The 25134-nt window shown below is 42.5% G+C and overlaps 1 protein-coding gene across 4 annotated transcripts in view; it reads left to right on the top strand.

Annotated features, from left to right (window-relative positions):
- slc49a3 (solute carrier family 49 member 3) overlaps window positions 1–25134 on the top strand; it is a 98159-nt gene that overhangs the window by 26637 nt on the left and 46388 nt on the right. For all 4 annotated transcript variants that reach the window (XM_043674549.2, XM_043674547.2, XM_043674546.2 and 1 more), the window contains exons 2-5: window positions 1929–2087; window positions 3270–3489; window positions 4548–4624; window positions 4734–4871. In XM_043674549.2, the coding sequence (XP_043530484.2) occupies window positions 1986–2087; window positions 3270–3489; window positions 4548–4624; window positions 4734–4871 (537 nt within the window). In that variant the 5' untranslated portion in view covers window positions 1929–1985. The remainder of the gene's footprint in view (window positions 1–1928; window positions 2088–3269; window positions 3490–4547; window positions 4625–4733; window positions 4872–25134) is intronic.

The following is a 25134-nucleotide window of genomic DNA, read 5'->3' as shown; positions in this document are numbered from 1 at the left end:
TCCAGGAAATGGCTGATGACATTTAACGTGAGCAAATGTGAGGTCTTGCACTCTGGGGGGTATGAAAAAAAAATACAGGCATGGACTATTTTGTAAGCGGTGAGAAAATTCATAAAGCAAAAGTACAAAGGGATTTGGGCGTACGAGTCCAGGATTCTCTAAAGGTTAACTTGCAGTTTGAGTCCATGATTCAGAAAGTGCATATAATGTCATTTATCTCAAGAGGGTTGGAATATAAAAGCAGTGATGTGTGCTTCTGAGTCTTTATAACGCTCTAGTTAGTCCCCATTTAGAATACTATGTCCAATTCTGGGCCCCACGCCTCAGGAAGGACCTACTGGCATTGGAGCATGTCCAGCGGAGATTCTCACGGATGATCCTGGAATGGTAGGCTTAACATACGATGAACGGCTGAGGATCCTGAGATTGTATTCATTAGAGTTTAGAAGGTTGAGGTGAGATCTAGTAGAAACTTAAGATCATACATACCTTAGAAAGGATACTGGGAAGTGGTTTCCATTCGGTGGGGAGACTAGGACCCATAGGCATAGCCTTAGAAGTAGAGGGGCTAAATTTAGAATGGATTTGAGACTTTCTTCAGCCAGAGTGGTGGACCTGTGGAATTCACTCATGGAGTGCAGTGGAAGCTGGGACGTTAAACGTCTTCGAGGCAGAGATTGATAAATTCTTGATTTCGTAAGGAATTAAGAGCTATGGGGAGAGTGCGAGTAAGTGGAGTTGAAATGTCTTTCAGCCATGATTAAATGACAGTGGACTTGATGGGTCGAATGGCCTTATTTCCACTCCTATGTCTTATGGTCTAATACCTTGTTAGCATGGACAAGTTGGACTGAAGGGACAAGTTCTGTGCTGTACATCTGACTCTAAGATCAGCCATGATCATGTTAAGTGGCGGAGCTGGCTCAAAGGATGAACTACCTACTCCTGTTCTTAGTTCCTATGTCCAATTTATTTTAGAGTTGATATTTTGAACACAGTGGCATGTGGATTTTTGTGTGTGAGTGAGGGGATTTAATGCTCAGCTTGTTTAGTATTTCTGGAGTTGGGATCTTTTAAATTAATATGAGAGATGGTGCCTTGAGGATAAAATGGAAATTTGTTTGCATTGTGAGAGTTTTACAAGTGGACGAAGTCAATATTTAAGGGCATTAACTTGCTTTCAATTTAGAAGAATCTGGAGCTTTTTCCCCCACCTTTTGGAAAAATCCATAACTTTAGAGCTTTTTCTTCTTGAAGGTCATAATTGAAGTTAGTTTTTGAAATAGCTCCTTTCCCTTGGAGAAACTAGTTCATAAAAGTAAGAAAATTGCTTAACTTTATTGAGCTTTTATTTTGAAATTTCCATACTTGAAATGTTTGGTTAGAAACCTGAGGGGCTATTAAAAGCTAAGCAATTCTAAAATGAGTTGTGTGGTAATCAAGGATGAAGCTACAAAACTCAAGTTAGGGAATTGAAGCTACAGTAAAATTAAAACCTATACATGTGGTACAGAATTGAGTTCTCTTTGGTTTTGAGTACTGTAAAATGGTGCTGTTTGAATAGACAGGATTGTATTTTGAATGTTTCAAAATTTTTCCAATTGTTATATGTAAACTGCTTGGTTCAGTTGTTTCTTGCTTTTATGTAATAAGATTGTCTGTTTTATGGCTAAAACCATTTCTGTAGCATTCTAGGCTTCTGTTTGTGAAAGACCACTTTACTAAATAACAAAAACAAATTTTGATCTATCAAGACAGGTTTCAGCCTAGAATCCAACTTGTAACAGCTGGAAGCACAAAACTAGGAAATGGTGTTTTAATGCTATGTAATTGTCTGACAGTGTCTTCTGATGCTGTCATTTGCATTCACTTTGTGAAATGCACTTTGCAAGAGTAGGTCTGTACGTAACTATTCCTGATTATTTCAGTGTTGGTTGACATTCGCTCCAATTGCGGACCAAACAGCTCGGTATTTCCATATTTCCATGGATCAAGTCAATTGGCTATCGATGATCTACCTCATTGTTGGTGTTCCCTTTGGTTTTTGGACAACGTGGATACTAGACATGCTTGGACTTAAAACGTCGGTAAGTTTTATATTATCTCCATGTCTCTCTGACTTACTGACATAGCTAGGTGTGTAACAACTTTGATAGCAGTTTTCTTCAGTTAAATACAGTGATAAACAAGTCCTACTCCCCTCTCCAGAGTTTACCCTGCTCAATCCTTTTGGATTGTGTGTTTGTTTTACTGTTTACATATATACATAAATTTGGTGGTCAAACTTGTTGCTTTGGAATATACCACAGGGATTCTGCATTTTCTTAGACTACAACTGATCACACCTTCTAAGAGTTCTGAGCTTTTGAGCTCTGAGCAAAGCTTTCTAACAACGTTTATTTGGTTGCATTTCGGTAATTTGTATTGATGTACAGTGAGTTAATCTGATCCACTTCCTACCCTCTGCTGCTAATCTCACAGTCCCCATTAAAACTTTTGGGCCAAAACTTTGCACACCACTCTAAGGAACAGGAAAGAATTGGACAAAGGATTAAACAATCCAGAAATTCAAAATAATCAACTGACTAGAAATAAGACAATTAATGCCAATGATGGTGTGAATTGAGGTTGGTTACTGGATCTACATTTCGCCTTCAAAAGAACTTTCAAATTGTATGACATAACTGAAGAGCCAATTCCTTAGTTGGAGGTCACTCTTTGCACTGGCATGTGATGATCCATGTGTTCAATCCCTCTAGTCGGCCTGAGAGTCTGTTTATTTGAATGAGCAACAATTTTTTTAAATTTGATGTCTATGACTGTATGGTAGAAGAGCATAGGGACCCCGATGCCCAATTAATTTTCAAATGTGTTTCCCAACAAAACCTAAATTGCAGGTGTGAGTCCTCTGTTGGAAATAGATGGTGCTTATACACAGATGCTGCTCAAGTAAAGTTAATGTTAAAAACATGAATTCTATTGAGCTATATGATCATTATATAGTTCCTGAATACTACTAATGAAGTGTAATTTATTTACATTAAGCCAGTTTGCTTTCAATGATGTAAGATTATTTCCATGGATGATCAGAGGTTGTAAAGATGACTGAATTTATTCTTGACAACATAATTTGAGCAAGCAGGGATTGAAAACGAGGATATCTGTAGATGTGCCCAAAATAGTGGAAAAGTATTCCACTGCATATACACAGAAGTACCAACTGACTACCATCTAATCATTTAGTAATCCCTCTTATTTTCTGTATGTAGCTGATTCTGAGCTCATGGCTGAACTTGGCTGGTTGTGCCATGCAACTCTTAAGCGTTGCTGACTTCATACCTCAAGAAAGCTGGAAATTTCCTCTCCTGATGGTGGGCCAGACTCTTGGTGCTTTGGCACAACCTTTGGTTCTGTTTTCTCCAACAAAAGTGGCTGCTATTTGGTTTCCTGAACAACAGAGAGCAACAGCAAACATGATTTCATCAATGGGTGAGTTTGGCATAGAACGTATGTGATCCATCTTTCAAAAAAAATTAGTGACTTTTCATTTGGATTTCTATGGAATAGATATAAGCTTTAGCCAGCCATCTGGGTAAACACCTAACTACCTTTTATAAGAGTTTGCAAAAGACATGCAGAATGTGTTGAAGTGATCCTTCTTCACCCTCAAAATGTGAACTCTGCTTTTTCTTAACAAATGATTCCAGACCTGCTGAGTTTCTCTAGCAATTTCAATTTTTGTTTGAGATCTGCATTTGTTGTTTGTTGTTTACTATAGCATGCTTTGATGGATTGGTCAAGCCAAAGAATGCAAGAACAGGGAAATTTTGGTGAATGTATGAAACACAAATGAGGCTTCAATTAGAGTATTGAGAACTGTTTATCACACCAAATTTAAGAGTTGAAACCCATTAGGGTTGTATAATTTAAATCAAGCCATGCTTCTCCCATGTATGTGCTAGATGTTAAAGTTTTTTCATAATATGCATGGTAGCCCAGTTTGACCTGATTTTCAGCCATGGCTCAGTCATTTGAAGCATAGGGATGTACAGCATGCAAACAGACCCTTCAGTCCAACTTGTCCATGCCAACCACCTATCCTAACCTAATCCCGTCCTATTTGAAAGCACTTGGCTCCTATCCCTCTAAATCCTTCCTATTCATATACTACTCTCTCGAAGAGTTATAAAATCATGAGGGGCACAGACAGGGTGAGCAGCCAAGGTCTTTTCCCCAGGATAGGGGAATCCAAAATTAGAGGGTAGAGATTTAAAGGGGACCTGAGCAATGACCTTTTCAAACAGGGGATGGTGTGTATATGGAATAAGTTGCTCGAGGAAGTAGTGGAGGTGAGTACAAATACGACATTTAAAAAGCATCTGAATGGGGTACAAGGAAGGATTTAGAGCTTTATGGGCCAAATGCTGGCAAATGGGAGTTGTTGGACCCAAGGATTTATTTCCGTGATGTGTAACTCTGACTCTACAAAATGTAACACCACAGTTGCTATGTCATAATTGAATTTTGTTTCCTATCTGACTATCTAGCCAATCCGTTGGGTATTCTCTTTGCCAATATACTTTCTCCAATGTTGGTGAAGAAGCCATCTTCAATGCCAGTATTGGTAAGCGCACACAAAAATCTTGATGTTGATCATCCTAATTATAATTTAGAATGCTCCTAGTATGCTCCAGAGAGAATATATTCTGAATGAAGTTCTTTTTGATTTTCAGATGATAGTGTACGCCGTGCCTGCAGCAATTGCTTGTCTTCTGACGAGTGTTGGAATTCGTAATAAGGTACCTCCAACACCTCCGTCTGCTGGTGCAGCCAACTCTACCTCAGAGCCTTTTTTTAGAGGAGTGAAGATGGTAAGTGATAATAACTAGAGTTTCATTTGAATATTTCTTAATGCTCCAGCCTTGAACTAAAAATGCTGAATGTGCATTTATTTTAATTACATAGTTTTAGAGGAAGCAAATTGTAATATTACAATAAACTGAAGTGAAAATTAACTGATTCTGAAGTTCCTTTAAACTAAATGTACACTTTATACTTGAGGTTCTTTGTCTTGTATCCCATGCCATTTCAATTCCCACTTCCCACCCCATTCGTCCGTCGCAGTGTATGCTCCAATCTTGTATGAAATTCCTCTGCAAAATACCCTCCCATTGTTTTTCTTTACTTCACTGTTCAACAGCATAAGCCCATCACCCAACTGGATGGAATACAAAACTTTCTAGTAATCGCTTGCTTAAGTTTTGAATGCTGAAGTTCCTGAATTGGATGACTTCTAGGCCTGCTTAGATCTTTAATCTATAAACAGGAAATCCAAGAAACACTCAACAATTCATGCAATATTAATAAGTAAAACAGATGTTAGAGTTTCAGCTCAGTTATGGTTGTGCTGTCTAATCTGAGTATTCGCGGAGTTCTAAATTTGTATTTTAGATTTTGACATCTGTATTTTATCTTTTGCATGAATGAAAATGTAATTATTCCATCACTTGGGAAACGTTTTGAGGATGGCAGCAGTCCCATCCTTTTGGACAATTGGTTGTCATGGTGGTCAATTCTGTTCAGCATCACCCGATAAGTCCCACACTGGCATAATTTATTCTGCCTCATGTTGCAGATGAAGATCTTTGGCTGAGAAGTATGTGGTTCACTGGCTACTGTTTTCTCTGGGCTTTTGGCCAGCTGACCTGCTTATTTCTGCTTCCAATGCCCTTCCAGTCAGTCAAACTACAGAGGTTGCAGGCTTTCATCAGTGACTTTTGCTCTATCATCAATGTCCACAATCTGCATATCTCCTGAGGTCGTGACCCTGTGGCTGGTTCACCATACAGAAGGTCTTTTGCATGGCAGCCATTATCCACCTGATGAACATGGTTGTGCCAGAGCGGACATTGTTTGTTAGCAATTAATGTTTGCTGATGATATTAGTACATGCTTGAAAACTCAATTGATGACCTTCTCCTACTAAGATCTGCCTTGGATATGACTCAGGCAACAAATGTGGAAACCAGTGAGCCTTTCCTTCAGTTTAACGTGTTGTCTTGCATTTGGTGTTCTCAGTCAGGTTGCTGTTGTTCCACACATTGGCTGACCAGAATTTATTGCACGTAGCTAACTGAGAATGTATTATTGGGCTGGCTTCTTGATCCACTATGGTCCACATATGTAACATCGTCCGCAGTGATGTCAGGAAGTTCCAAGATTTTGATCTGACAATGAAAGAACAACAATGTATTTCCAAGTCAGGATAAGAAGTGGCTTGGAGGTGAACTTGCAGGTAGCGTTCCCATGTTTCTGCTGCAGTTGTCTTTCTAGCTGGTTGAAGATGCATGTTTGTAAGATGCTGTCAGAGGAGTCCTGATGAAATACTGACATGCATCGTGCAGATGGTGTATATTGCCACTGTGTTGATGTTTTGATATTTTTTAAGGTTTTGGACAGGGTATATATCGACCACGCTGGTTCAAAAGCTGCTTAAGTATGTTGGAACTGCATTCCTCAACAATTGGAGAGGCTTCCTTCACGTTCCTAACCCATGCCTTGTTGAAGGTGGCCAGATTTTGGGTAGTTCAGAATTTGAAATCCTAATGACTATCCATCAAGGAAATAACCAGTGCTGAGCTGGTGGTTGGTGATATAGTCGTACAGGAAAATGTTTGTGATAGATCCAGTTCAGTTTTGGTCACTGGTAAGCTGCAGGATATTGATTGTGGGAATTCTGTGATGGAATTGTGTCATGGGAAGTTGATTAGATTCTTGCTTGTCAGCGATCATCATTGCTTGGCAGTTGTCTGGCACAGTTAAAGTGTGGCACTGGAAAAGCACAGCAGGTCAAGCAACATCCGAGGAGCAGAAGAATTGACGGTTTGGGTATAAGCCCTTCATCTGGAATGTGGTGAGGGGGCCCCAAAAGGGCTGAGAGATAAATGGGAGGGGATTGGAAGAAGGTAGCTTGGAAGGTGATAGGTAGATGAAGCTGAGGGTGATGATAGGTTAGAGTGGATAGATGAGAAGGAAGATAGGACATCAAGAGGGCAGTGCCACGTTGGAAGGTTGGATCTGGGATAACTCCACTTCTGACCTTATGAAGATCTGTTGAAGCTGACACTGGTTGTGTCTAAGACTTGATGCTGAGGGATGTCTGCACTGCTATCATGGAGCTGAGATGATGACATCCAACAGCTGCAACAATCTTCTGCTATGTGAGGTATGATTGCAACCAGCATAGAGCAACAACAACCCCCCCCCCCCCCCCCCCCCCCCAGTGTCTCAGCCTGGCACAGCAATGTCTTAGTCTGGTCTCTAAACCCGGGGTGCGAGAGGGTCCTGCCTGGGCATGTTCCGGAGGCAGGAGGATTTTGGGCAGCAGGCAGCTTTAGCAGCAGTGATGGCATCGTGGCCCAGAGCAGGAAGAGTGAGCAGTGAGGGAGCTACCCTGGTACCAGCGGTGACATCGAGAACTGACAGCTGTGGCCTCCTGGAGAGCAAGCTAAGCAGAGGATGCAGACTGTTGAACTTTTAGCTTTATTTCTTTATTTTTCCACTTATTCTATGAAGATAATGATTAAGCTTTTAAACTTTATTTCTTTGACTACTTTTGTACCTTGTGAGGTGACATTACACACCTCTCATTGTGCTCCTGTACTTCTATACTTGAAACCAAATCTAAAATGCTGCCTTGCTGTCAAGGTAAGTTATTCTTGCTTCGCTTCTGTAGTACTGCTGTTTTGTCCATGTTTGGACCAAGGTTGTAATGAGGTCCGGAGCTGAGTGACTGGTTGAATTTAAACTGAATGTCAGTGAGCAGGTTATTGTTGAGTGTCTCTTGATGATCACAAGTACATTGATAGGCTGGTGATTTGCTCATTTGGATTTGTCCAGATTTTTGTGAACTTGGGCATTTTTCCACATTTGTAGGTTCAGTTTGCAGGTGATTGTGGAGTGTAGGTATGTGAAGCAATCAATAAACTTTAGTGTCACATTGTCAGTACTGACAAGATGGTATGTTAACATACTGGATCATAACGTTTGTCTTTTGGATTCTGATAGTCAAAACAAACTCCTCTTACAGGTGTGAGAGTGCCTGTCCACTTGTTATTGCAGGTGTTCCTCAGTGTGGAATATTATTGCGGCATCATCGATGTTGAGCAGCTCTGCTGAGCACTTGGCACACCTTTTTGGTTTGGATCTCAGATGAGCAAGGCTGAATAGCTTTCCATCAGTTCTGGCATGTGAGTAGACACCCTCTGCACTGAGGCAAACAGAGTGCCAGTTCCGCAACACAGCCCGCAGATCTGAGTTCCCACATTGCCCTGTCATAGCTGAACTTATTGTATTTTCATGGAAAGAGCAGGTCATGTTGAACAGCTTCAGTGAGCAGCTAATTTACTCCAGCAGCTTACATAGTTGAATGTCTTGGTGAGATTGCTGAAGGCAATATCTCAAGGTCTCCTTTGTTTCTCTTGCAGTTGCTCTTAATTGTAAATATTCCAGTTCTAAAACCACTCTGAGATTTGGGGTAGATGCATCCAGCCAGGATTTGCAATCTGACGAGCCGCATGGGCAAGTAAGTTTCCCTCAATGCTCAACAGAGCTTGCCTTATTTGCAGTTATTGTGGTTACCTTTGTCCATGTACAAGGTTGCAATCTTCATATCAGCAAATTCTGAGGAATTGCCTCCTCCCTCAATTAGAGATACAGAAGTTTGTGTGCGAGCTGCAAGAGGGTGCTGGATTTCTATTTTGAGTTTGTTACGTGTTCACTGGGAGCTTTGTCCATGGCAAACAAATCACCAGTATTCCTAAGCAGTTCCACTGTTGAGTTAATATTCAGCTGCGCAATAACGGGCTGGCTTTCTATGGTGTCTAGAGATTGTGTAGTGACATTGGCCTTCCTGGAATATAGCTTATGGTCATTTTTCACCCAAGTGTACAACTGTTTTTTACTGTTAATAATAATTTCCCCTGCCTTTGTTTTTGAGGCAGGAGGCTGGAAGAACACAGCAAACTAGGCAGCATCAGCAGGTGGAGAAGTCGCTGTTTCCAGTGCAACACTACAGGACGAGGGGTGGGTGTAGGGGGAGATGCAGGTAAAGGGGATGGCAGGGCAGGGTGGCAAAGTGGGGTTAGGTGAAGACTGGCAGGAGTACGAACATGTTGGTTAATGGGAGGAATGAATCAGGTTGGTGGAAGGGAGGGACAGAGCTGGGAAGTGAATCAGGGGATGGGAAGGAAAGTCATTTGAAATTGGAGAGCCGTGTTGAGTGCTCCGGACTGTAGGCTGCCCATGTGAAGATAAGGTGTTCCTCCAATTTGCGGTTTGGTTCGTAGTGGCAATGGAGGACGCTGAGGATGATCATGCCTGAAAGGGAATGGGAAGGGGAATTAAAATGGGTGGCCCCGGGAGCCTGGCTGAGATGCTCGACAAACCGCTCCCTAAGTTTTTGTTTGGTCTTCCATTGTAGAGAAGATCACATCGGTGCATCTGATGAAGTAAACTAAGTCGGGCGAGAGGCAAGTGAACCTCTGTCACCTGGAAGGACTGTTTGGGCCCTGGTTGGAGGTGAGGGTGGTGCACCAGCAGGTGTTGCATCTTATGTGGTTGCAGGGTTTTTTGAGGGGGGGGGCTGCTGGATTGGTGGGAGTGTGGCGCAAACAAAGGGTTGGCAAAGGGAACAGTCCTTGCGGAAGTCGGTGAGGACTGGGGAGGGGAAAATGTTCTGGGGTTGGGGGGGGGGGGGGCGTCTGCTTGGAGTTGGTGGAGTTTAAGGATGATGCACTAGATGCAGAGACTGATGGGATGGTAGGGGAGGCAAGGGGGGAGTCTGTCTTTATCGCATTTGGAGAGGGGAGTTAGAGCAGTGGTTTAGGGAATGGAGGTGGTACGGTGAAGGGCTGTCTGGATGGGTTAGAGTTCTTTATTGATTAACTTGCTGCCTTTTGATCCCTTTGTGTCCCTGTGTTGAAGGACAGCTGAATTTTCTAGCAAAGTTGTATCTGTTGTCCGTGTACTGTCTTGCAGTCTTTTGGATTTTTATATTGAGTGGATCCTCGTGCATTCAGAGCTTTAGCACTTGGATCTCACTTGTTGAGGGGATCACTTGGCTTCGATGACAGATTCCACAGTGATGTAAGCCTTGAATGAGTCAGCGTTTTTCTGCTCTTGCTGAGGGTCTTATTTACACTGTCACTGTATTCCACTGGAAGTTAGACTGGGTCTGCAACAATATCAGTTTGTGAGAGTTGATGAGTGGATTGAGTTTGATGACTGAAATGAATCCTTGCTTGCCCGAGTTGCACAGACATTTATATATTTGTACCTATTGACGTTCAGATCACCTGACTACTGGTTTTGGCAATATGTTGTGTTGTCTGAAACCATCGCAAACAAGATTGGTGAGCTTTTCAGCGTCAGCCAGCTGTTTTGCTTTCAATTTGTCTATGTCACAACCATATTTTCTCCTCTATTCTAAAGGTGCAGTCCTACAGCACTCTACCTCTTAAAGGAACCATTTACCAACCATCAATCAAGTAAATTAGCATTTGCAGATGTTTCCGAGGGAAATCTAATTATGTCATTACTGAATTCACTTATGGACTGTTTTGATAGTCAAATTTTGGTACTCCAGTAGGTAGGATATTGTGTAATTACAGTAACCCAAAAACCGATTAGACCTTGTTTTAGAAATGATGATAAATTGTTTGTGCTCATACCTTTTTTTTTGTTCAGCCAAATTTTTATTTTAAGAGAATAATATTGGAAACAAAACACCCCAGAATGAGCGAAGTATAATGATTGACAGATTATATTAAACAAAACTGAAGTGAATAGGAATAGAGGGCAGGGAGGAACAACACTCCTCTGGTTGGAATTGCGTCTGTTGCAAAGTTTTTGGAAGTCAGACGTCTCCACTCCAGGAGATCTCTGCAAGAGATTATCAAGGTACTGCCCTAGACTCGAATATCTTCACATCCTTAACCAGTGACCTCCCCTATAGCACAAAGTCAAAGTGGTGATGTTCACAGACTAAACAATGTTCCGAACCATTTGCAATTCAACGGCTGTCTGAATGCTAGACTTGAGCAACATCCGTACTTGAGCTGATAAATGGCAAATAATATTAGCTTCACAGGAATGCCGGGCAATACCCATTTCAAACAGAGCAAATGACAGCCACTCCTTGATGTTCAATGACATGAGCATTTCTAAATTCTTGGAAGAGCAGAGTCTGATTAGAACAAGTCAACATGGATTTAGTAAAGGGAGGTCATGCCTGACAAACCTGTTGGAATTTTTTGAAGAGGTAACAAGTAGGTTAGACCAGGGAAACCCAGTGGCTGTGGTCTATCTAGACTTTCAAAAGGCCTTTGATAAGGTGCCACACGGGAGGCTGCTGAGCAAGGTGAGGGCCCATGGTGTTCAAGGTGAGCTGCTGGGATGGATTGAGGATTGGCTGTCTAACAGAAGGCAGAGAGTTGGGATAAAAGGTTCTTTTTCAGAATGGCAGCCGGTGACGAGCGGTGTCCCGCAGGGTTCGGTGCTGGGGCCACAGCTGTTCACATTATATATTAATGATTTGGATGAGGGAACCGGGGGCATTCTAGCGAAGTTTGCCGATGATACGAAGTTAGGTGGACAGGCAGGTAGTACTGAGGAAGTGGGGAGGCTACAAAAGGATCTCGACAGGTTGGGAGAGTGGTCCAGGAAATGGCTGATGGAATTTAACGTGAGCAAGTGCGAGGACTTGCACTTTGGCAAAAAGAATAAAAGCATAGACTACTTTCTAAATGGTGAGAAAATTAATAAAGCCAAAGCACAAAGGGATCTGGGAGTGCTAGTCGAGGATTCTCTAAAGGTAAACATGCAGGTTGAGTCCGTGATTAAGAAAGCGAATGCAATGTTGTCTCTTATCTCAAGAGGGTTGGAATATAAAAGCAGAGATGTACTACTAAGACTTTATAAAGCTCTGGTTAGGCCCCATTTGGAGTACTGTGTCCAGTTTTGGTCCCCACACCTCAGGAAGGACATACTGGCACTGGAACGTGTCCAGCGGAGATTCACACGGATGATCCCTGGAATGACAGCTCTAACATATGAGGAACGGCTGAGGATACTGGGATTGTATTCGTTGGAGTTTAGAAGATTAAGGGGAGACTTAATAGAGACGTACAAAATAATACATGGCTTGGAAAAGGTAGATGCTAGGAAATTGTTTCAGTTAAACGAGGAGACTAGGACCCGTGGACACAGCCTTAGAATTAGAGGGGGTCATTTCAGAACAGAAATGCGGAGACATTTCTTCAGCCAGAGAGTGGTGGGCCTGTGGAATTCATTGCCACGGAGTGCAGTGGAAGCCGGGACGCTAAATGTCTTCAAGGCCGAGATTGATAGATTCTTGTTGTCTCGAGGAATTAAGGGCTAAGGGGAGAACGCTGGTAAGTGGAGCTGAAATGCGCATCAGCCATGATTGAATGGCGGAGTGGACTCGATGGGCCGAATGGCCTTCCACTCCTATGTCTTATGGTCTTATCAACATCCTGGAGGTTAGCACTGACAAGAAACTGAACTGAATTGATGTGTTGGAATGCTATCTACTTGGCCATGACTTAACTATACCCAGAGTGCTGCAGCAGTTTAACAAGCAAGCTGACAGTCAGGTCCTGAAGTACAATTTCTCCAACCAGCAATGGGGAGAAAGTGAGGACTGCAGATGCTGAAGATTAGAGTCAAAGAGTGCTGCGCTGGAAAAGCACAGCTGGTCAGGCAGCATCCGAGGTGCAGGTTCCTCGGATGCTGCCTGACTGGCTGTGCTTTTCCAGCACTGCACTCTTTGACTCCCAGCCGGCAACGCCTATATCTCGAGTAAATTTAGGGGGGTTATCTCTTCCCCATTAGATGGAATTGGGTATTAACTTCCCAAAAAGGAGGATGAATTGTTCACTTTGCTAGCATAAATCATGAGTTCTGAATTAGCATCAGTGGCTTTCATCAAAGCCAAGCTGATTTCAAAACTTAAGCATTCCTTGGATCTTTATCTCCATCTCCAAATTGTTTCCCATCAGACTAAGATTACAGACAGAAGGAACCCATTTGACCCATTGCATCACTGCTGACTTTGAGAAACCTGTCTCAAGCCTCGGTTGGCTCATGCTTGGAGTAGAGTACTGTTCACAGTTCAATGCAATATTTAAAACATTGTTTCTTCCTTCATAATAATAGCAGACACAAAAATCATAACAAATAAAGAAAGGACTAATTTGAGTAAAGAATGTAGAGTAAATCATTACTAAAAGAAATATGCGGGAGAAATTAATACGTAGTTAGAAATGCCTTGAACTGTATCCTAAAATTCTGAAAGAGGTAGCTGCAGAGAGTAATCAGTGGTTGTAATCTCAAAATTCCCTAGAAAATGGAACAATGTCAAGGATTTAAGATGTTATGACTGGCGGTAAACCCTTCTAATTTAGCCAAACACACACAACAGTTCACCTTGCCTTGTAATCTGTTAAAGTATCAATTTTATTCTTTAACTCTAAAAGTGAACATTAAGCAACAGCTATTTACAACTCTAAGCCTCATTTCTCTTTATGGTTTGTTATCTACCTCCCACTCTGTAACAATATATTAATCCAATAAAGCCCCTATTAGATTTACAGCAACTCAGTTTTGAAAACCAGAGAGTGACTGCCATCCCCGGTGTCAATCTTCCTCTGTTTGTAGATTCCCTGGGTCGTCATTTGGTCTTCTGCATAGATACGAAAAGATACCTTTTGATAGTGTTTTCAGACAGCCTGCCTAACAGCGGAAGGTGGTGCCCTTTCTGGTTAACTGTCCAAAATGCCTGCTTTTTATACCCCAAACATCCGATCGTCTCATTGGTTCAATGTTGTCAAAAGAGTAAAATTCAAATTCGATTGGGTTTTAGTATCTTGGGACATAGTTTTAAACTGCCTAAGTTCGAACTGCTGTAAGTACAGTTCAGGTATTTAGTTTACATCTTAAGGTTATATTTTTCAATTCTCCAGCGCACTCTGCCTGCTAGTCAGTCACATGACAGGTGCTTGCCAACTTTCACACTCAAAGATACAGTACATGCCTTCAATTTCATAACAAAGATAACAAATCGAATAGTTATTTAAGAAATTAGGACATCAATAGGAGGAAAAGTGCTCGGAGTATTATCAGGGCACTTAGTAAATCATGTGGTTCTATAAACCTATGACTTGATTCCAAAAGGAAATATTTGACCAATTTACTATGGAGCAATATAACTAGGTGGATAAAAATATAACCAGCGGATGATGGGTTTGGGGATTAGAATGTTTTGGTTTCCACTTGTCATTAAATAAGGCTCCCCAAGAAGGGGTTGGCACAATTTAAGAACTCATTCATAGTCATAGAGATGTACAGCATGGAAACAGACCCTTCAGTCCAACCAGTCCATGCTGACCAGATATCCCAACCCCATCTAGTCCCACCTGCCAGCACCTGGCCCATATCTCCAAACCCTTCCTGATCATATACCCATCCAAATGCCTCTTAAATGTTGCAATTGTACCAGCCTCCTCCACTTCCTCTGGCAGCTCATTCCATACATGTACCACCCTCTCTGAAAAAATTGCCCCTTAGGTCTCTCTTGTATCTTTGCCCCCTCACCCTAAACCCAAGCCTTCTAATTCTGGACTCCCTGACCCCAGGGAAAAGACTTTGCCTATTTACCCTATCTATGCCCCTCATAATTTTGTAAACCTCTATAAAGTCACCTCTCAGCCACTGACGCTCCAGGGAAGGCAGCCCCAGCCTGTTCAGCCTTTCCCAATGGCTCAAATCGTCCAAACGTGGCAACATTCTTGTCGATCTTTTCTGAACCCTTTCAAGTTTCACAACATCGTTCCGAGAGGAAGGAATAGAGAACTGCACGCAATATTCCAATAGTGGCCTAACCAATGTTCTGTACAGCTGCAACATGACCTCCCAACTCTTGTACTCAATACTCTGACCAATAAAGGAAAGCATACCAAACACTGCCTTCACTATCCTATCTACCTGCGACTCCACTTTCAAGGAGCTATGAACCTGTACTCCAAGGTCTTTTTGTTCAGCAACACTCCCTAGGACCTTACCAGGAAGTGTATAAGTCCTGCTAAGATTTGCTTTCCCAAAATGCAGCACCTCACATTTATCTGAATTAAACTCCATCTGCCATTTATCAGCCCATTGGCCCATCTGGTCCAGTTCCTGTTGCAATCTGAGGTAACCCTCCTCGCTGTACACTACACTGCCAATTTTGGTGTCATCTGCAACCTTACTTAGTATACCTCTTTTATGCTCGCATCCAAGTCATTTATGTAAATGACAAAACGTAGAGGACCCAGCACCAATCCTTGTGGCACTCCACTGGTCACAGGCCTCCAGTCTGAAAAACAACACTCCACCACCACCCTTTGTCTTCTACCTTTGAGCCAGCTCTGTATCCAAATGGCTAGTTCTCCCTGTATTCTATGAGATCTAACCTTGCTAATCAGTCTCCCATGGAGAACCTTGTCGAATGCCTTACTGAAGTCCATATAGATCACATCTACCGTTCTGCCCTCATCAATCCAGTTTTCCCGCGTTCATACATTGAAAATAATATATTAACAGGAATAGAAATTGATTAAAGGACAGAAATCAAGCTAGGAATAAATGACTAATTTTCATTTTAGCAAGCTGTTCCTGTGGAGTGCTGAAAGGATTTGAATTGCTGCATTATCTGTATGCAGTATATATTAATAACAGTTGAAGGGACTGAGCACAATGCATTTCCATTTGTTAATGATCCAAAATCAATGTGGAAGCCACCTCTGAGGAGTACTGAGGTTGCAAGGAGTTTGGACGGGTTCAGTAAGTTAAGCACAGGTGAGGTCCTGGCAGACTGGAGGATAGTGAATTGTTGTCATTATTCAAGAAGAGCTACAAAGAAAAGCCTCGGAACTATAGACTAGTAAGCCTTGCATATGTGGTGGATAGGTTACTTGAGAAGATCGAAACATAAGATATACGTGTATTTGGAAAGACAGGGTTTGATTAGGAGTAGTCAGCATGGCCTTGAGTGGGAAATCATACCTCATAAACTTGTTAGATTTCTCTGAAGTAACCAGGAACGTTGATGAGGGCAGGCCAGTAGACATGGTCTGTATGGATTTCAGTAAGGTCTTTGACAAAGTTCCACACGGACTGGTGTTAAAAATTATATACATGGAATCCAGGGCGAGCTGGCAAATTGGATTCACAACTGGCTTGATAGTAGGAAGCAGAGGTTAATAGTGGAAGGATGCTTATCAAACTGGAGGCCTGTGACTAATGGAGTGCCTTACAGCCCATTACTGTTATCTGTATCAATGATTTGGATGAGAATGTACAAGGTATGATTAATAAGTTTGCTGATGACAATAAAATAGGCAGTATCGCGGACACTGAGGAAGATAATCAGAAATTGCAGCAGGATGTTGATCAGCTGGGGACATGGGCTGAGAAATGGCAAATGGAGTTTAACATAAGTAAGTGTGCGGTCTTGCATTTTGGAAAGTCAAATCAAGGTAGGAGTTTCATGGTGAATGGTAGGGCCTTAAGGAGTGGAGTGGAACAGAGGAATCTTGGAGTTCAGGTTCACAGTTCTCTGAAAGTGGAGTCACAGGTAGACAGGACAGTGAAAGAAGGCTTTTGGGCAAGCTGGCCTTCAGTCAGGGCACTGAGAATAGAAGTTGGGAAGTTACATTGCAGTTGTACACTATGTTGGTGAGTCCGCACTTGGAGTATTATGTTCAATTTTGGTCACCTTGTTGTGGGAAGGATGTTAATAAACTGGAAACAGTGCAGAAGAAATTTACAAGAATGTTGCCTGGACTCCATGGTCTGAGTTTATTGGGAGAGGTTTGACAAGCTTGGACTTCTTTCTTTAGAAGAAAGTGAGAACTCTAGATGCCGAAGGACAGAGTTGAGAATGTGGTGTTGAAAAGCACAGCAAGTCAGGCAGCATCCAAGGAGCAGGAGAATCGATGTTTTGGGCATAAGCCCTTCATCAGAATGAGGCTTGTGGGCTGGGGGCTGAGCGATAATTTGGGGGGAGGAAGTAGCTGAGAATGCAATAGGTATCTAAGAATCGCATTCTCACCTACCTCCCACACTCATTTATCTCAGCCCCCTGGCCCACCAAGTCTCATTCCTGACGAAGGGTTTATGCCTGAAATGTTCACTCTTGTTGGATGCTGCCTGACCTGTGTTTTTCCCATCACCAGTCTCAACTTTTTTCTTTAGAGCGTAGGAGGCTGGTGGGGGGGGTCCTCACGTAGGTGCATAAGATCATGAGAGGCATAGATATTGGGAATGCACTCAGTCTTTTTCCCAGGGGTGAGGTATTGAGGACCAGAGGGCATCAGTTTAAGGTTAGAGGGCAAAGAATGAAACGGAACCTGGGGGGCAACTTTTTTACACAAGGTGGTAGGCATGTGGAATGAGTTGCCAGCTGAGTTGGTTGAGGCTGGTACATTAACAACATTTAAAAGGCATTTGGACAAATGCATGGATAGGAAAGGCTGAGAAGGATATGGGCAAAAGTGCAGGGAATGATGTTAACATGGATGGACATTTTGGTCGGCGTGGACCAGTTTGGGCCAAAGGGCCTGTCTCTGTGCTGTAGGATTTATACGTGTCAGCTGATGTATAATGGGGGCTGTGAAGTATGTACTTCTGGGAGTGTTTGAAAAATGAAATTAATATTTTCTCATGGCTGCAATTGTACATCATTCAGTGAGAATACATCTGTGGTATTTTGTTTTGATCTAAATGACCAAGGAAGAATGTGTTTGCCTTAGATGGGATGCACAGAGATTCACTTGTCAATTCCGGAGATGAAAATCTTGAGAAGAAATAGTGGAATCACCTTAATCTGTGGAGTATAGAAGATTGAGCGATGATCTCATTCAAACACTAAAGACCAGCACTGTCCCACTCTGGGGTGGCATGCTGGCTCAGTGGTTAGCACTGCTGCCTCCGTGCCAGGGACCTGGATTCGATTCCAGCCTTGGGCAACTGTCTGTGTGGTGTTTGCACATTCTCCCCTTGTTTGTGTGGGTTTCCTCCTGGGTGCTCTAGTTTCCTTCTACAATTGAAAGATGTGTAGATTAGGTGAATTAGCCATGCTAAATTGTCCATAGTGTTCAGGATGTGTACGTTAGGTGCATTAGTCAGGGGTAAATGTAGGGGAAGTGGCTTGGGTAGGATGCTGTTTGGAGGGCTGGCATGGACTTGTTGGGCTGAAGGGCCTGTTTCCACACTGTAGGGATTCTATAATCCTGTGAGGGTTTGAGATTATGGATACAATTGTCGGGCCATTGTTCAAGGCTAAGGGAGCAGCCATTTGTACTAAGATAAGAAATTTCCTCACTCTGAATTTGGAATTTTTGGAATTCTATCTCTTGTCTAGATGCTTTGTCAATGATCATATTAAGGCCATGAATGAATTTTGATTAGATTTTTAAATGTTTAGCTTGTTGGGGATCAGTTTGAAGGTGGTGTTGAGGTTGAAAATCAGCAAAGATCTTATTGAATGAAGGTAGACTGAGGGGCCGACTTTTCCAATTTCTTCCATTGTCTTACAATCTAATTGCACTTCTTTAAACATATTAACACAACTGAGTTCCTTACAAGCAACTGCAAGGAGAACTGGTCAGGCAGCATGCAAGGAGCTGGTGAGTCAAGGTTTTGAGCATAAGCTCTTCAATAGATTCCTGAAGAGCTTATGCTTGAAGCGTCGACTCTCCTGCTGCTCAGATGCTGCCTGACCAGCTGTCCTTTTTCAACACCACACTCCAACTCTGATCTTAAGCATCCACAGTCCTCACTTTCTCCCACTGGAGAACTATCTAATTGATGCTACAATTATTGACCATTGCATTTGTGTAGTACAATGATGTCATTTCGTCACTGAGGCAAAAAACGGGGTGTGTAATTAACTGAGGAGGAATGCAAGCCGCTGTAAGAAGGTTAAAGCAACCTAGATTGATCAAAATCAAATACACTTTCATGCAGAGAAATGAGGTAATGGATTTTAAGAGGATGAATTTAGATAAGATTTATGAATGAAGAGATGAAGCTTTAAAAGGTGCTGAGGCTTGAGTATTCAGATATAAAATTGGGCAATGTCAGATACTCTTGTCAGGCAGAGAGAAAAAAAATGTCTTTCACATATATCAGTGTTTACACATTTGCAATGCTGTTCATTTTTGTTTTTAAATAGGAATTTGATGGCTCCTCACTTTTATTTAAAGAAGTGAATAGAATACAAAAGTAGCAGTTATGCTACAACTGCACTACAAATTGGTTAGACCATTGTGCCCAGTTTGAAGTTAATCTAATTAGGATGTGAAGGCCATGAGGACATTGAAGAAGATATTTGCTAAGGTGATTCCAAAGATGGGCAGGTTCAAGTAACTGATAGGTAGATGAAGGTGGGGCTGAAAGTGATAGGCCGGACAGGAGGGTGGTGCAGATAGGTGGGAAGGAAGATGTACAGGTAAGACGGTTAAAGAGAACGGTGCCAAGTTGGACGGTTGGGACTGGGATGGGGGGGAAATTGGTGAAATCCACACTGATCCAGTGTGATTGGAGGGTCCCAAGGTGGAAGATAAGGTATTCTTCCTCCAGGTGGCAGGTGTCTAGGATTTGGCGATGGAGGAGGCCCAGGACCTGCATGTCCTTGGAGTTGGGAGGGGCAGTTGAAGTGTTCAGCTACAAGGCAGTGGGGTTGATTAGTGCGGGTGTCCCAGAAATATTCTTTGAAATGATCCGCAAGTTGGCATTCTGTCTCCCCAATGTAGAGGAGACCACATCGGGTGCAATGGTTGCAGTAGGTGACGTGTGGAAGTACAGGTAAATCTGTCAGATGTGGAAATATCATTTGGGGCCTTGGATGGAGGTGAGGCTGGAGGTGTGGGCGCAGGTTTTGCACTTCTTGCAATTACACGGGAAAGTGTGGGAGGGAAGGGTAGATTGGGGTTTGGGGGGAGGGGAGTGGGGGGTGTGTGGAAGGTATGGTCTCTCCAAAACACACAATGGTAGGGAGGGAAATATATCTCTGGGGTCTGTTTCTAGGTGGCGGAAATGGCCGAGGAGATGCAATGTATCTGGGGGTTGGTGGGATGGAAGGTGAGGGCGGGGGAAGTTCTGTCCTTGTTGCTATTGGAGGGATGGGGTTCAAGGGTGGAGGTGCAGGAAGTGGATGAGATACGCTGGCGGGCATCGTCGACCATGTGGCAAGGAGAATTGCGGTCCTTGAAGGAGGCCGCCATCTGGGATCTTCTGCAGTGGAATTGGTCTTCCTGGGAGCAGATCTGGCAGAGGAATTCTGAATAAAGCATAGCAGTTTTACAATGGGGTGGGGCGAGGAGAAGAGAGAGGTAGTAGGAGGAGGTGTAGCCAGGTAGCTGTGGGAGTCCATAGGTTTGTAGTGTATATCAGTGTTGAGTCAGACATGGAGATGGGGAGGTCCATGAAGAGGAGGGAGGCATCTGAGATGGTCCAGGCAAACTTGAGGTCTGGGTGGAAGGTGTTTAGTTAAGTTGATGAACTGTTCAACCTCCTTGTGGGAGCATGAAGTGGTGCCAATAGAGTCATCGCTGTAGTAGAGGAAAAGGTGGAGTATGGTGCTGGTGTAGCTGCGGGAGCTGGACTGCTCCATGTACCTAACAAATAGGCAGGCACAACCGGGTCCATGCAGGTGCCCGTGGCTACCCCTTTGGTTTGGAGGAAGTAGGAGAACTTGGAGGAATTGTTGAGGATGAGAACCAGTTCAGCCAGTCGAATGAGTGTGTTGGTGGAAGAGTATTGGTTGGATTGGCGCGAGAGGAAGGAACAGAGGGCTTGGAGGCCTTTGTCATGGCGGATGGTTGTGTACAGAGGCTGGATGTCCATGGTGAAGATGAGGCGTTGGGGACCAGGGAAACTGAAGTCATAGAGAAGGTGGAGGGCATTGGTGGTGTCCAGAATGTAGGTGGGGAGATCCTGAACTAAGGGAGACAGAATGGTGTCAAGGTATGCAGAGATGAGTTTGGTGGGGCAGGAGCAGGCTGAGATGATGGGTTGACCATGGCAGTCAGGTTTTGTGGATTTTGGGTAGGAGGTCGACTGGGCCATGGGGGGGTTTCCCGGACTGAGGTTGGAGGCTGTGGATGGGAGAGCTCCAGATGGTGAGGTTGTGGATGGTCTGGGAGATTATGATGGTCTGGTGATGGGATGTTTTTGGGATTTGCACTAATAGAACATGTGGAAATTCAGCATCTTGAGGCTGAGGCTGCTTTGTCATTTAATACCATCATGGCCAACCTCAACTCTGCTCTCCATAACCCTGCAACCCACGGCTAATTAAAGATCTGTCCATAGAACATATAGAACATAGAACAACACAGCACAGAACAGGCCCTTCGGCCCACGATGTTGTGCCGAACATTTGTCCTAGCTTAAGCACCTATCCATGTACCTATCCAATTGCCGCTTAAAGGTCGCCAATGATTCTGACTCTGCCACTCCCACAGGCAGCGCATTCCATGCCCCCACCACTCTCTGGGTAAAGAACCCACCCTTGACATCTCCCCTATACCTTCCACCCTTCACCTTAAATTTATATCCCCTTGTAACACTCTGTTGTACCTGGGGAAAAAGTCTCTGACTGTCTACTCTATCTATTCCCCTGATCATCTTATAACCCTCTATCAAGTCACCCCTCATCCTTCACCGTTCCAATGAGAAACAGCCTAGCACTCTCAACCTATCCTCGTACGACCTATTCTCCATTCCAGGCAACATCCTGGTAAATCTCCTCTGCACCCTCTCCAAAGCTTCCACATCTTTCCTAAAGTGAGGCGACCAGAACTGCACACAGTACTCCAAATGTGGCCTAACCAAAGTCCTGTACAGTTGCAACATCACTTCACGACTCTTGAATTCAATCCCTCTGCTAATGAACGCTAATACACCATAGGCCTTCTTACAAGCTCTATCCACCTGAGTGGCAACTTTCAAAGATCTATGAATATAGACCCCAAGATCCCTCTGCTCCTCCACCTTACTAAGAACCCTACCGTTAACCCTGTATTCCGCATTCTTATTTCTCCTTCCAAAATGGACAACCTCACACTTGACAGGGTTGAAGTCCATCTGCCACTCCTCAGCCTAGCTCTGCATCATATCAGCCCATCTTCTCCTTAAATTCACTCCGTGTCCCAGCACTTGGATATTGAATTTGACAGATTCATAAACTTTGAGAGAATTAATTTTTCTTCATCGTTATATTAAATTGGCTACTCCTCATTTTAAAACACTGCCTCTTTGTTCCAGATTGCTTCACATGAGGAAATGTCCTTTTTACATGTACTTTATTGATCCCCTTCAGCATCTTGTATACCTCACTTGGGTCTCCTGTCATTCATCTGAACTCCCGAGAGTATAAGTCTGAACTACTCAGTGTCTCTTCATAAGATAAACCTCTCCATCTCTAGAATCAATCTAGTGAACCTCTTCTCAGGCACCGCCAAGTGATGGATTAAGATCCATATTCATTCTTTAAAGGGAAATGCCTACATGGCATATGCAAAAAGGACTGGGTAAAGTCTATAACTACTTCAGGTAATTAGCACGGGAATAGCAGTGTTGAATGTGTTTTAAAATTAAAAATCGCACGACACCAGGTTATAGTCCAACAGGTTTAATTGGAAGCACTAGCTTTCGGAGCGCTGCTCCTTCATCATTCTTCAACAACCTGATGAAGGAGCGGTGCTCCGAAAGCTAGTGCATCCAATGAAACCTGTTGGACTATAACCTGGTGTTGTGATTTTTAACTTTGTACACCCCAGTCCAACACTGGCATCTCCAAATTGTGTTTTAAAATTATATCTTTGTCTAATCCCAGGATATTTCTTGCAAATATTGGCATGCACACTGTCCTGATGTAAGATGTTAAAAATCACACAACACCAGGTTATAGTCCAACAGGTTTAATTGGAAGCACACTAGCTTTCGGAGCGACGCTCCTTCATCAGGTGATTGTGGAGGGCTCGATCGTAACACAGAATTTATAGCAAAAATTTGCAGTGTGATGTAACTGAAATTATACATTGAAGAATTGATTGTCTGTTAAGCCTTTCATCTGTTACAATACAGTGATAGTTTCACTTCTTTCATGTGTAAATCACAAAACCCTTTTTTTTAAAATGTTGCATTTAAAAAAAAGGGTTTTGTGATTTACACATGAAAGAAGTGAAATTATCACTGTATTCTAACAGATGAAAGGCTTAACAGACAATCAATTCTTCAATGTATAATTTCAGTTACATCACACTGCAAATTTTTGCTATAAATTCTGTGTTACGATCAAGCCCTCCACAATCACCTGATGAAGGAGCGTCGCTCCGAAAGCTAGTGTGCTTCCAATTAAACCTGTTGGACTATAACCTGGTGTTGTGATTTTTAACTTTGTACACCCCAGTCCAACACCGGCATCTCCGAATCTGATGTAAGATGTCAGTTACCCAAAGGGAAGTATTGCAATCATTGGTTTCAGTAGCTTATAATAACAGAATTAATTCAAATACAGAAATGCTTACTATGTATTTGTTTTCTGGACTTTTAATAGCCTATCATTTTCAGGTTCAACCCTTGAACTCAAAGGCGTGCTCTTGCAAAGTTGATGATTCCATATTAAATGCTTGTTGACATTGTCTTTTTCTGTCTTCATTTGATTGAGCACCTTTTCATTATGCACATTTGATGATCGCACCAACTGTAGTTGTCCTAAACAGCAACCTTTCACAAATCCAGTAAAACTGGACTTTGGATGTACTTGGTGACTTGATACCTATTTCACACTGGCTATTGACAGAATTGGCTGAATGAGAACTACTGATTTGTCAATCCTAACTTCACAGTATTACCACTTATCGTAGCAACAGTCAAATAACTTTGAATGAAGCTCAAATGGGGATGGAAGAGGGATAATTTAGTTTTTAGCAATGCAATATTCTTTCGTTTATTCGTCATTGTAGTTCTCTTTGAGGGAGTGAGCTATGACATCGCATGCAGTCCAAGATGACTTTATTACGTTATTAAAAACTGTTTATATAGGACTTTTCATGACTAGTCATCATGTCTCAAAATACTTTACAGAAAGGAAATATTTTGGAAATGATGTCAGTGTTCTAATGCAGGAAATGCAGCAGTCCAATTCTTTATAGGAGATTCCCACAGCCAGCAATTGGTAACCAGATCTGTTTGTAATATTGAGTGAGGAATAAACATTTACCAAGGAGAAATCCTCCTTCAAAATAGTGCTGTGAAATCTTTATTTTAGGAAGCAGATGGGTGCTTTGTTTTAACTCAGAAGATGGCCCCTCTACAGTGCTGTGATGGAGTGTCAGACTTGATTTTTTTTTTCATCTTGTAACATTTGGGATTTAAAACCAAACATTACTGACCATTGAGGCAAAAGTTAACCACAGCCGACAGAAGTTAAATACTGTTTTGATCTCTGGTGAACTTTGAGTTGTCAGCTTTGCAGCAGTTTTACTCCCAGCAGGAAATTTCCTTTCAGGTGAGTTGCAGGAATAAAAGTAACTGCACAATTTCTATCTTCATGACTGAGATAACTGAGTACAAATATCAAACCTGTATTCTGAAATATTGATGAGCCCAGTGTTGAAACTGAGAAATTAATCCATGGTCGTGCAGGTATTTTTGATCTTGATAATACTGAGTGGTATCTAATAAAATCACTGGTTCACTCCCACTAGCAGCTGTGTCAAACCTGAGTGGAAATTAACTGTACTATGCAGTATGTTATTAAAAAGTGTAATTCTATATTATCCAGAGACAATGGTGCATTACTGTGACTGGGCTATGAATCATCGAACATGCCCACATAATCATTTGGAATATGTTAGTGTTAGTCCTACATCATTACTGTCATGCAATGCAGTGCATCCTTGAGTTCTGGTCATGGCTCAGTCCATGCAATATGCATGAAACCTAAGTAATACTGTCATTTTTTGAAAGGGTACTGATGATGACCAAAAACTAGGGCATTCTGCA

The sequence above is a fragment of the Chiloscyllium plagiosum genome, unplaced genomic scaffold (assembly GCF_037043375.1).
Source record: "Chiloscyllium plagiosum isolate Xiang-an unplaced genomic scaffold, Cpla_swu_hap1 HiC_scaffold_36, whole genome shotgun sequence".
Lineage (NCBI taxonomy): Eukaryota > Metazoa > Chordata > Chondrichthyes > Orectolobiformes > Hemiscylliidae > Chiloscyllium > Chiloscyllium plagiosum.
This window is presented reverse-complemented; position numbering and strand designations above follow the sequence as displayed.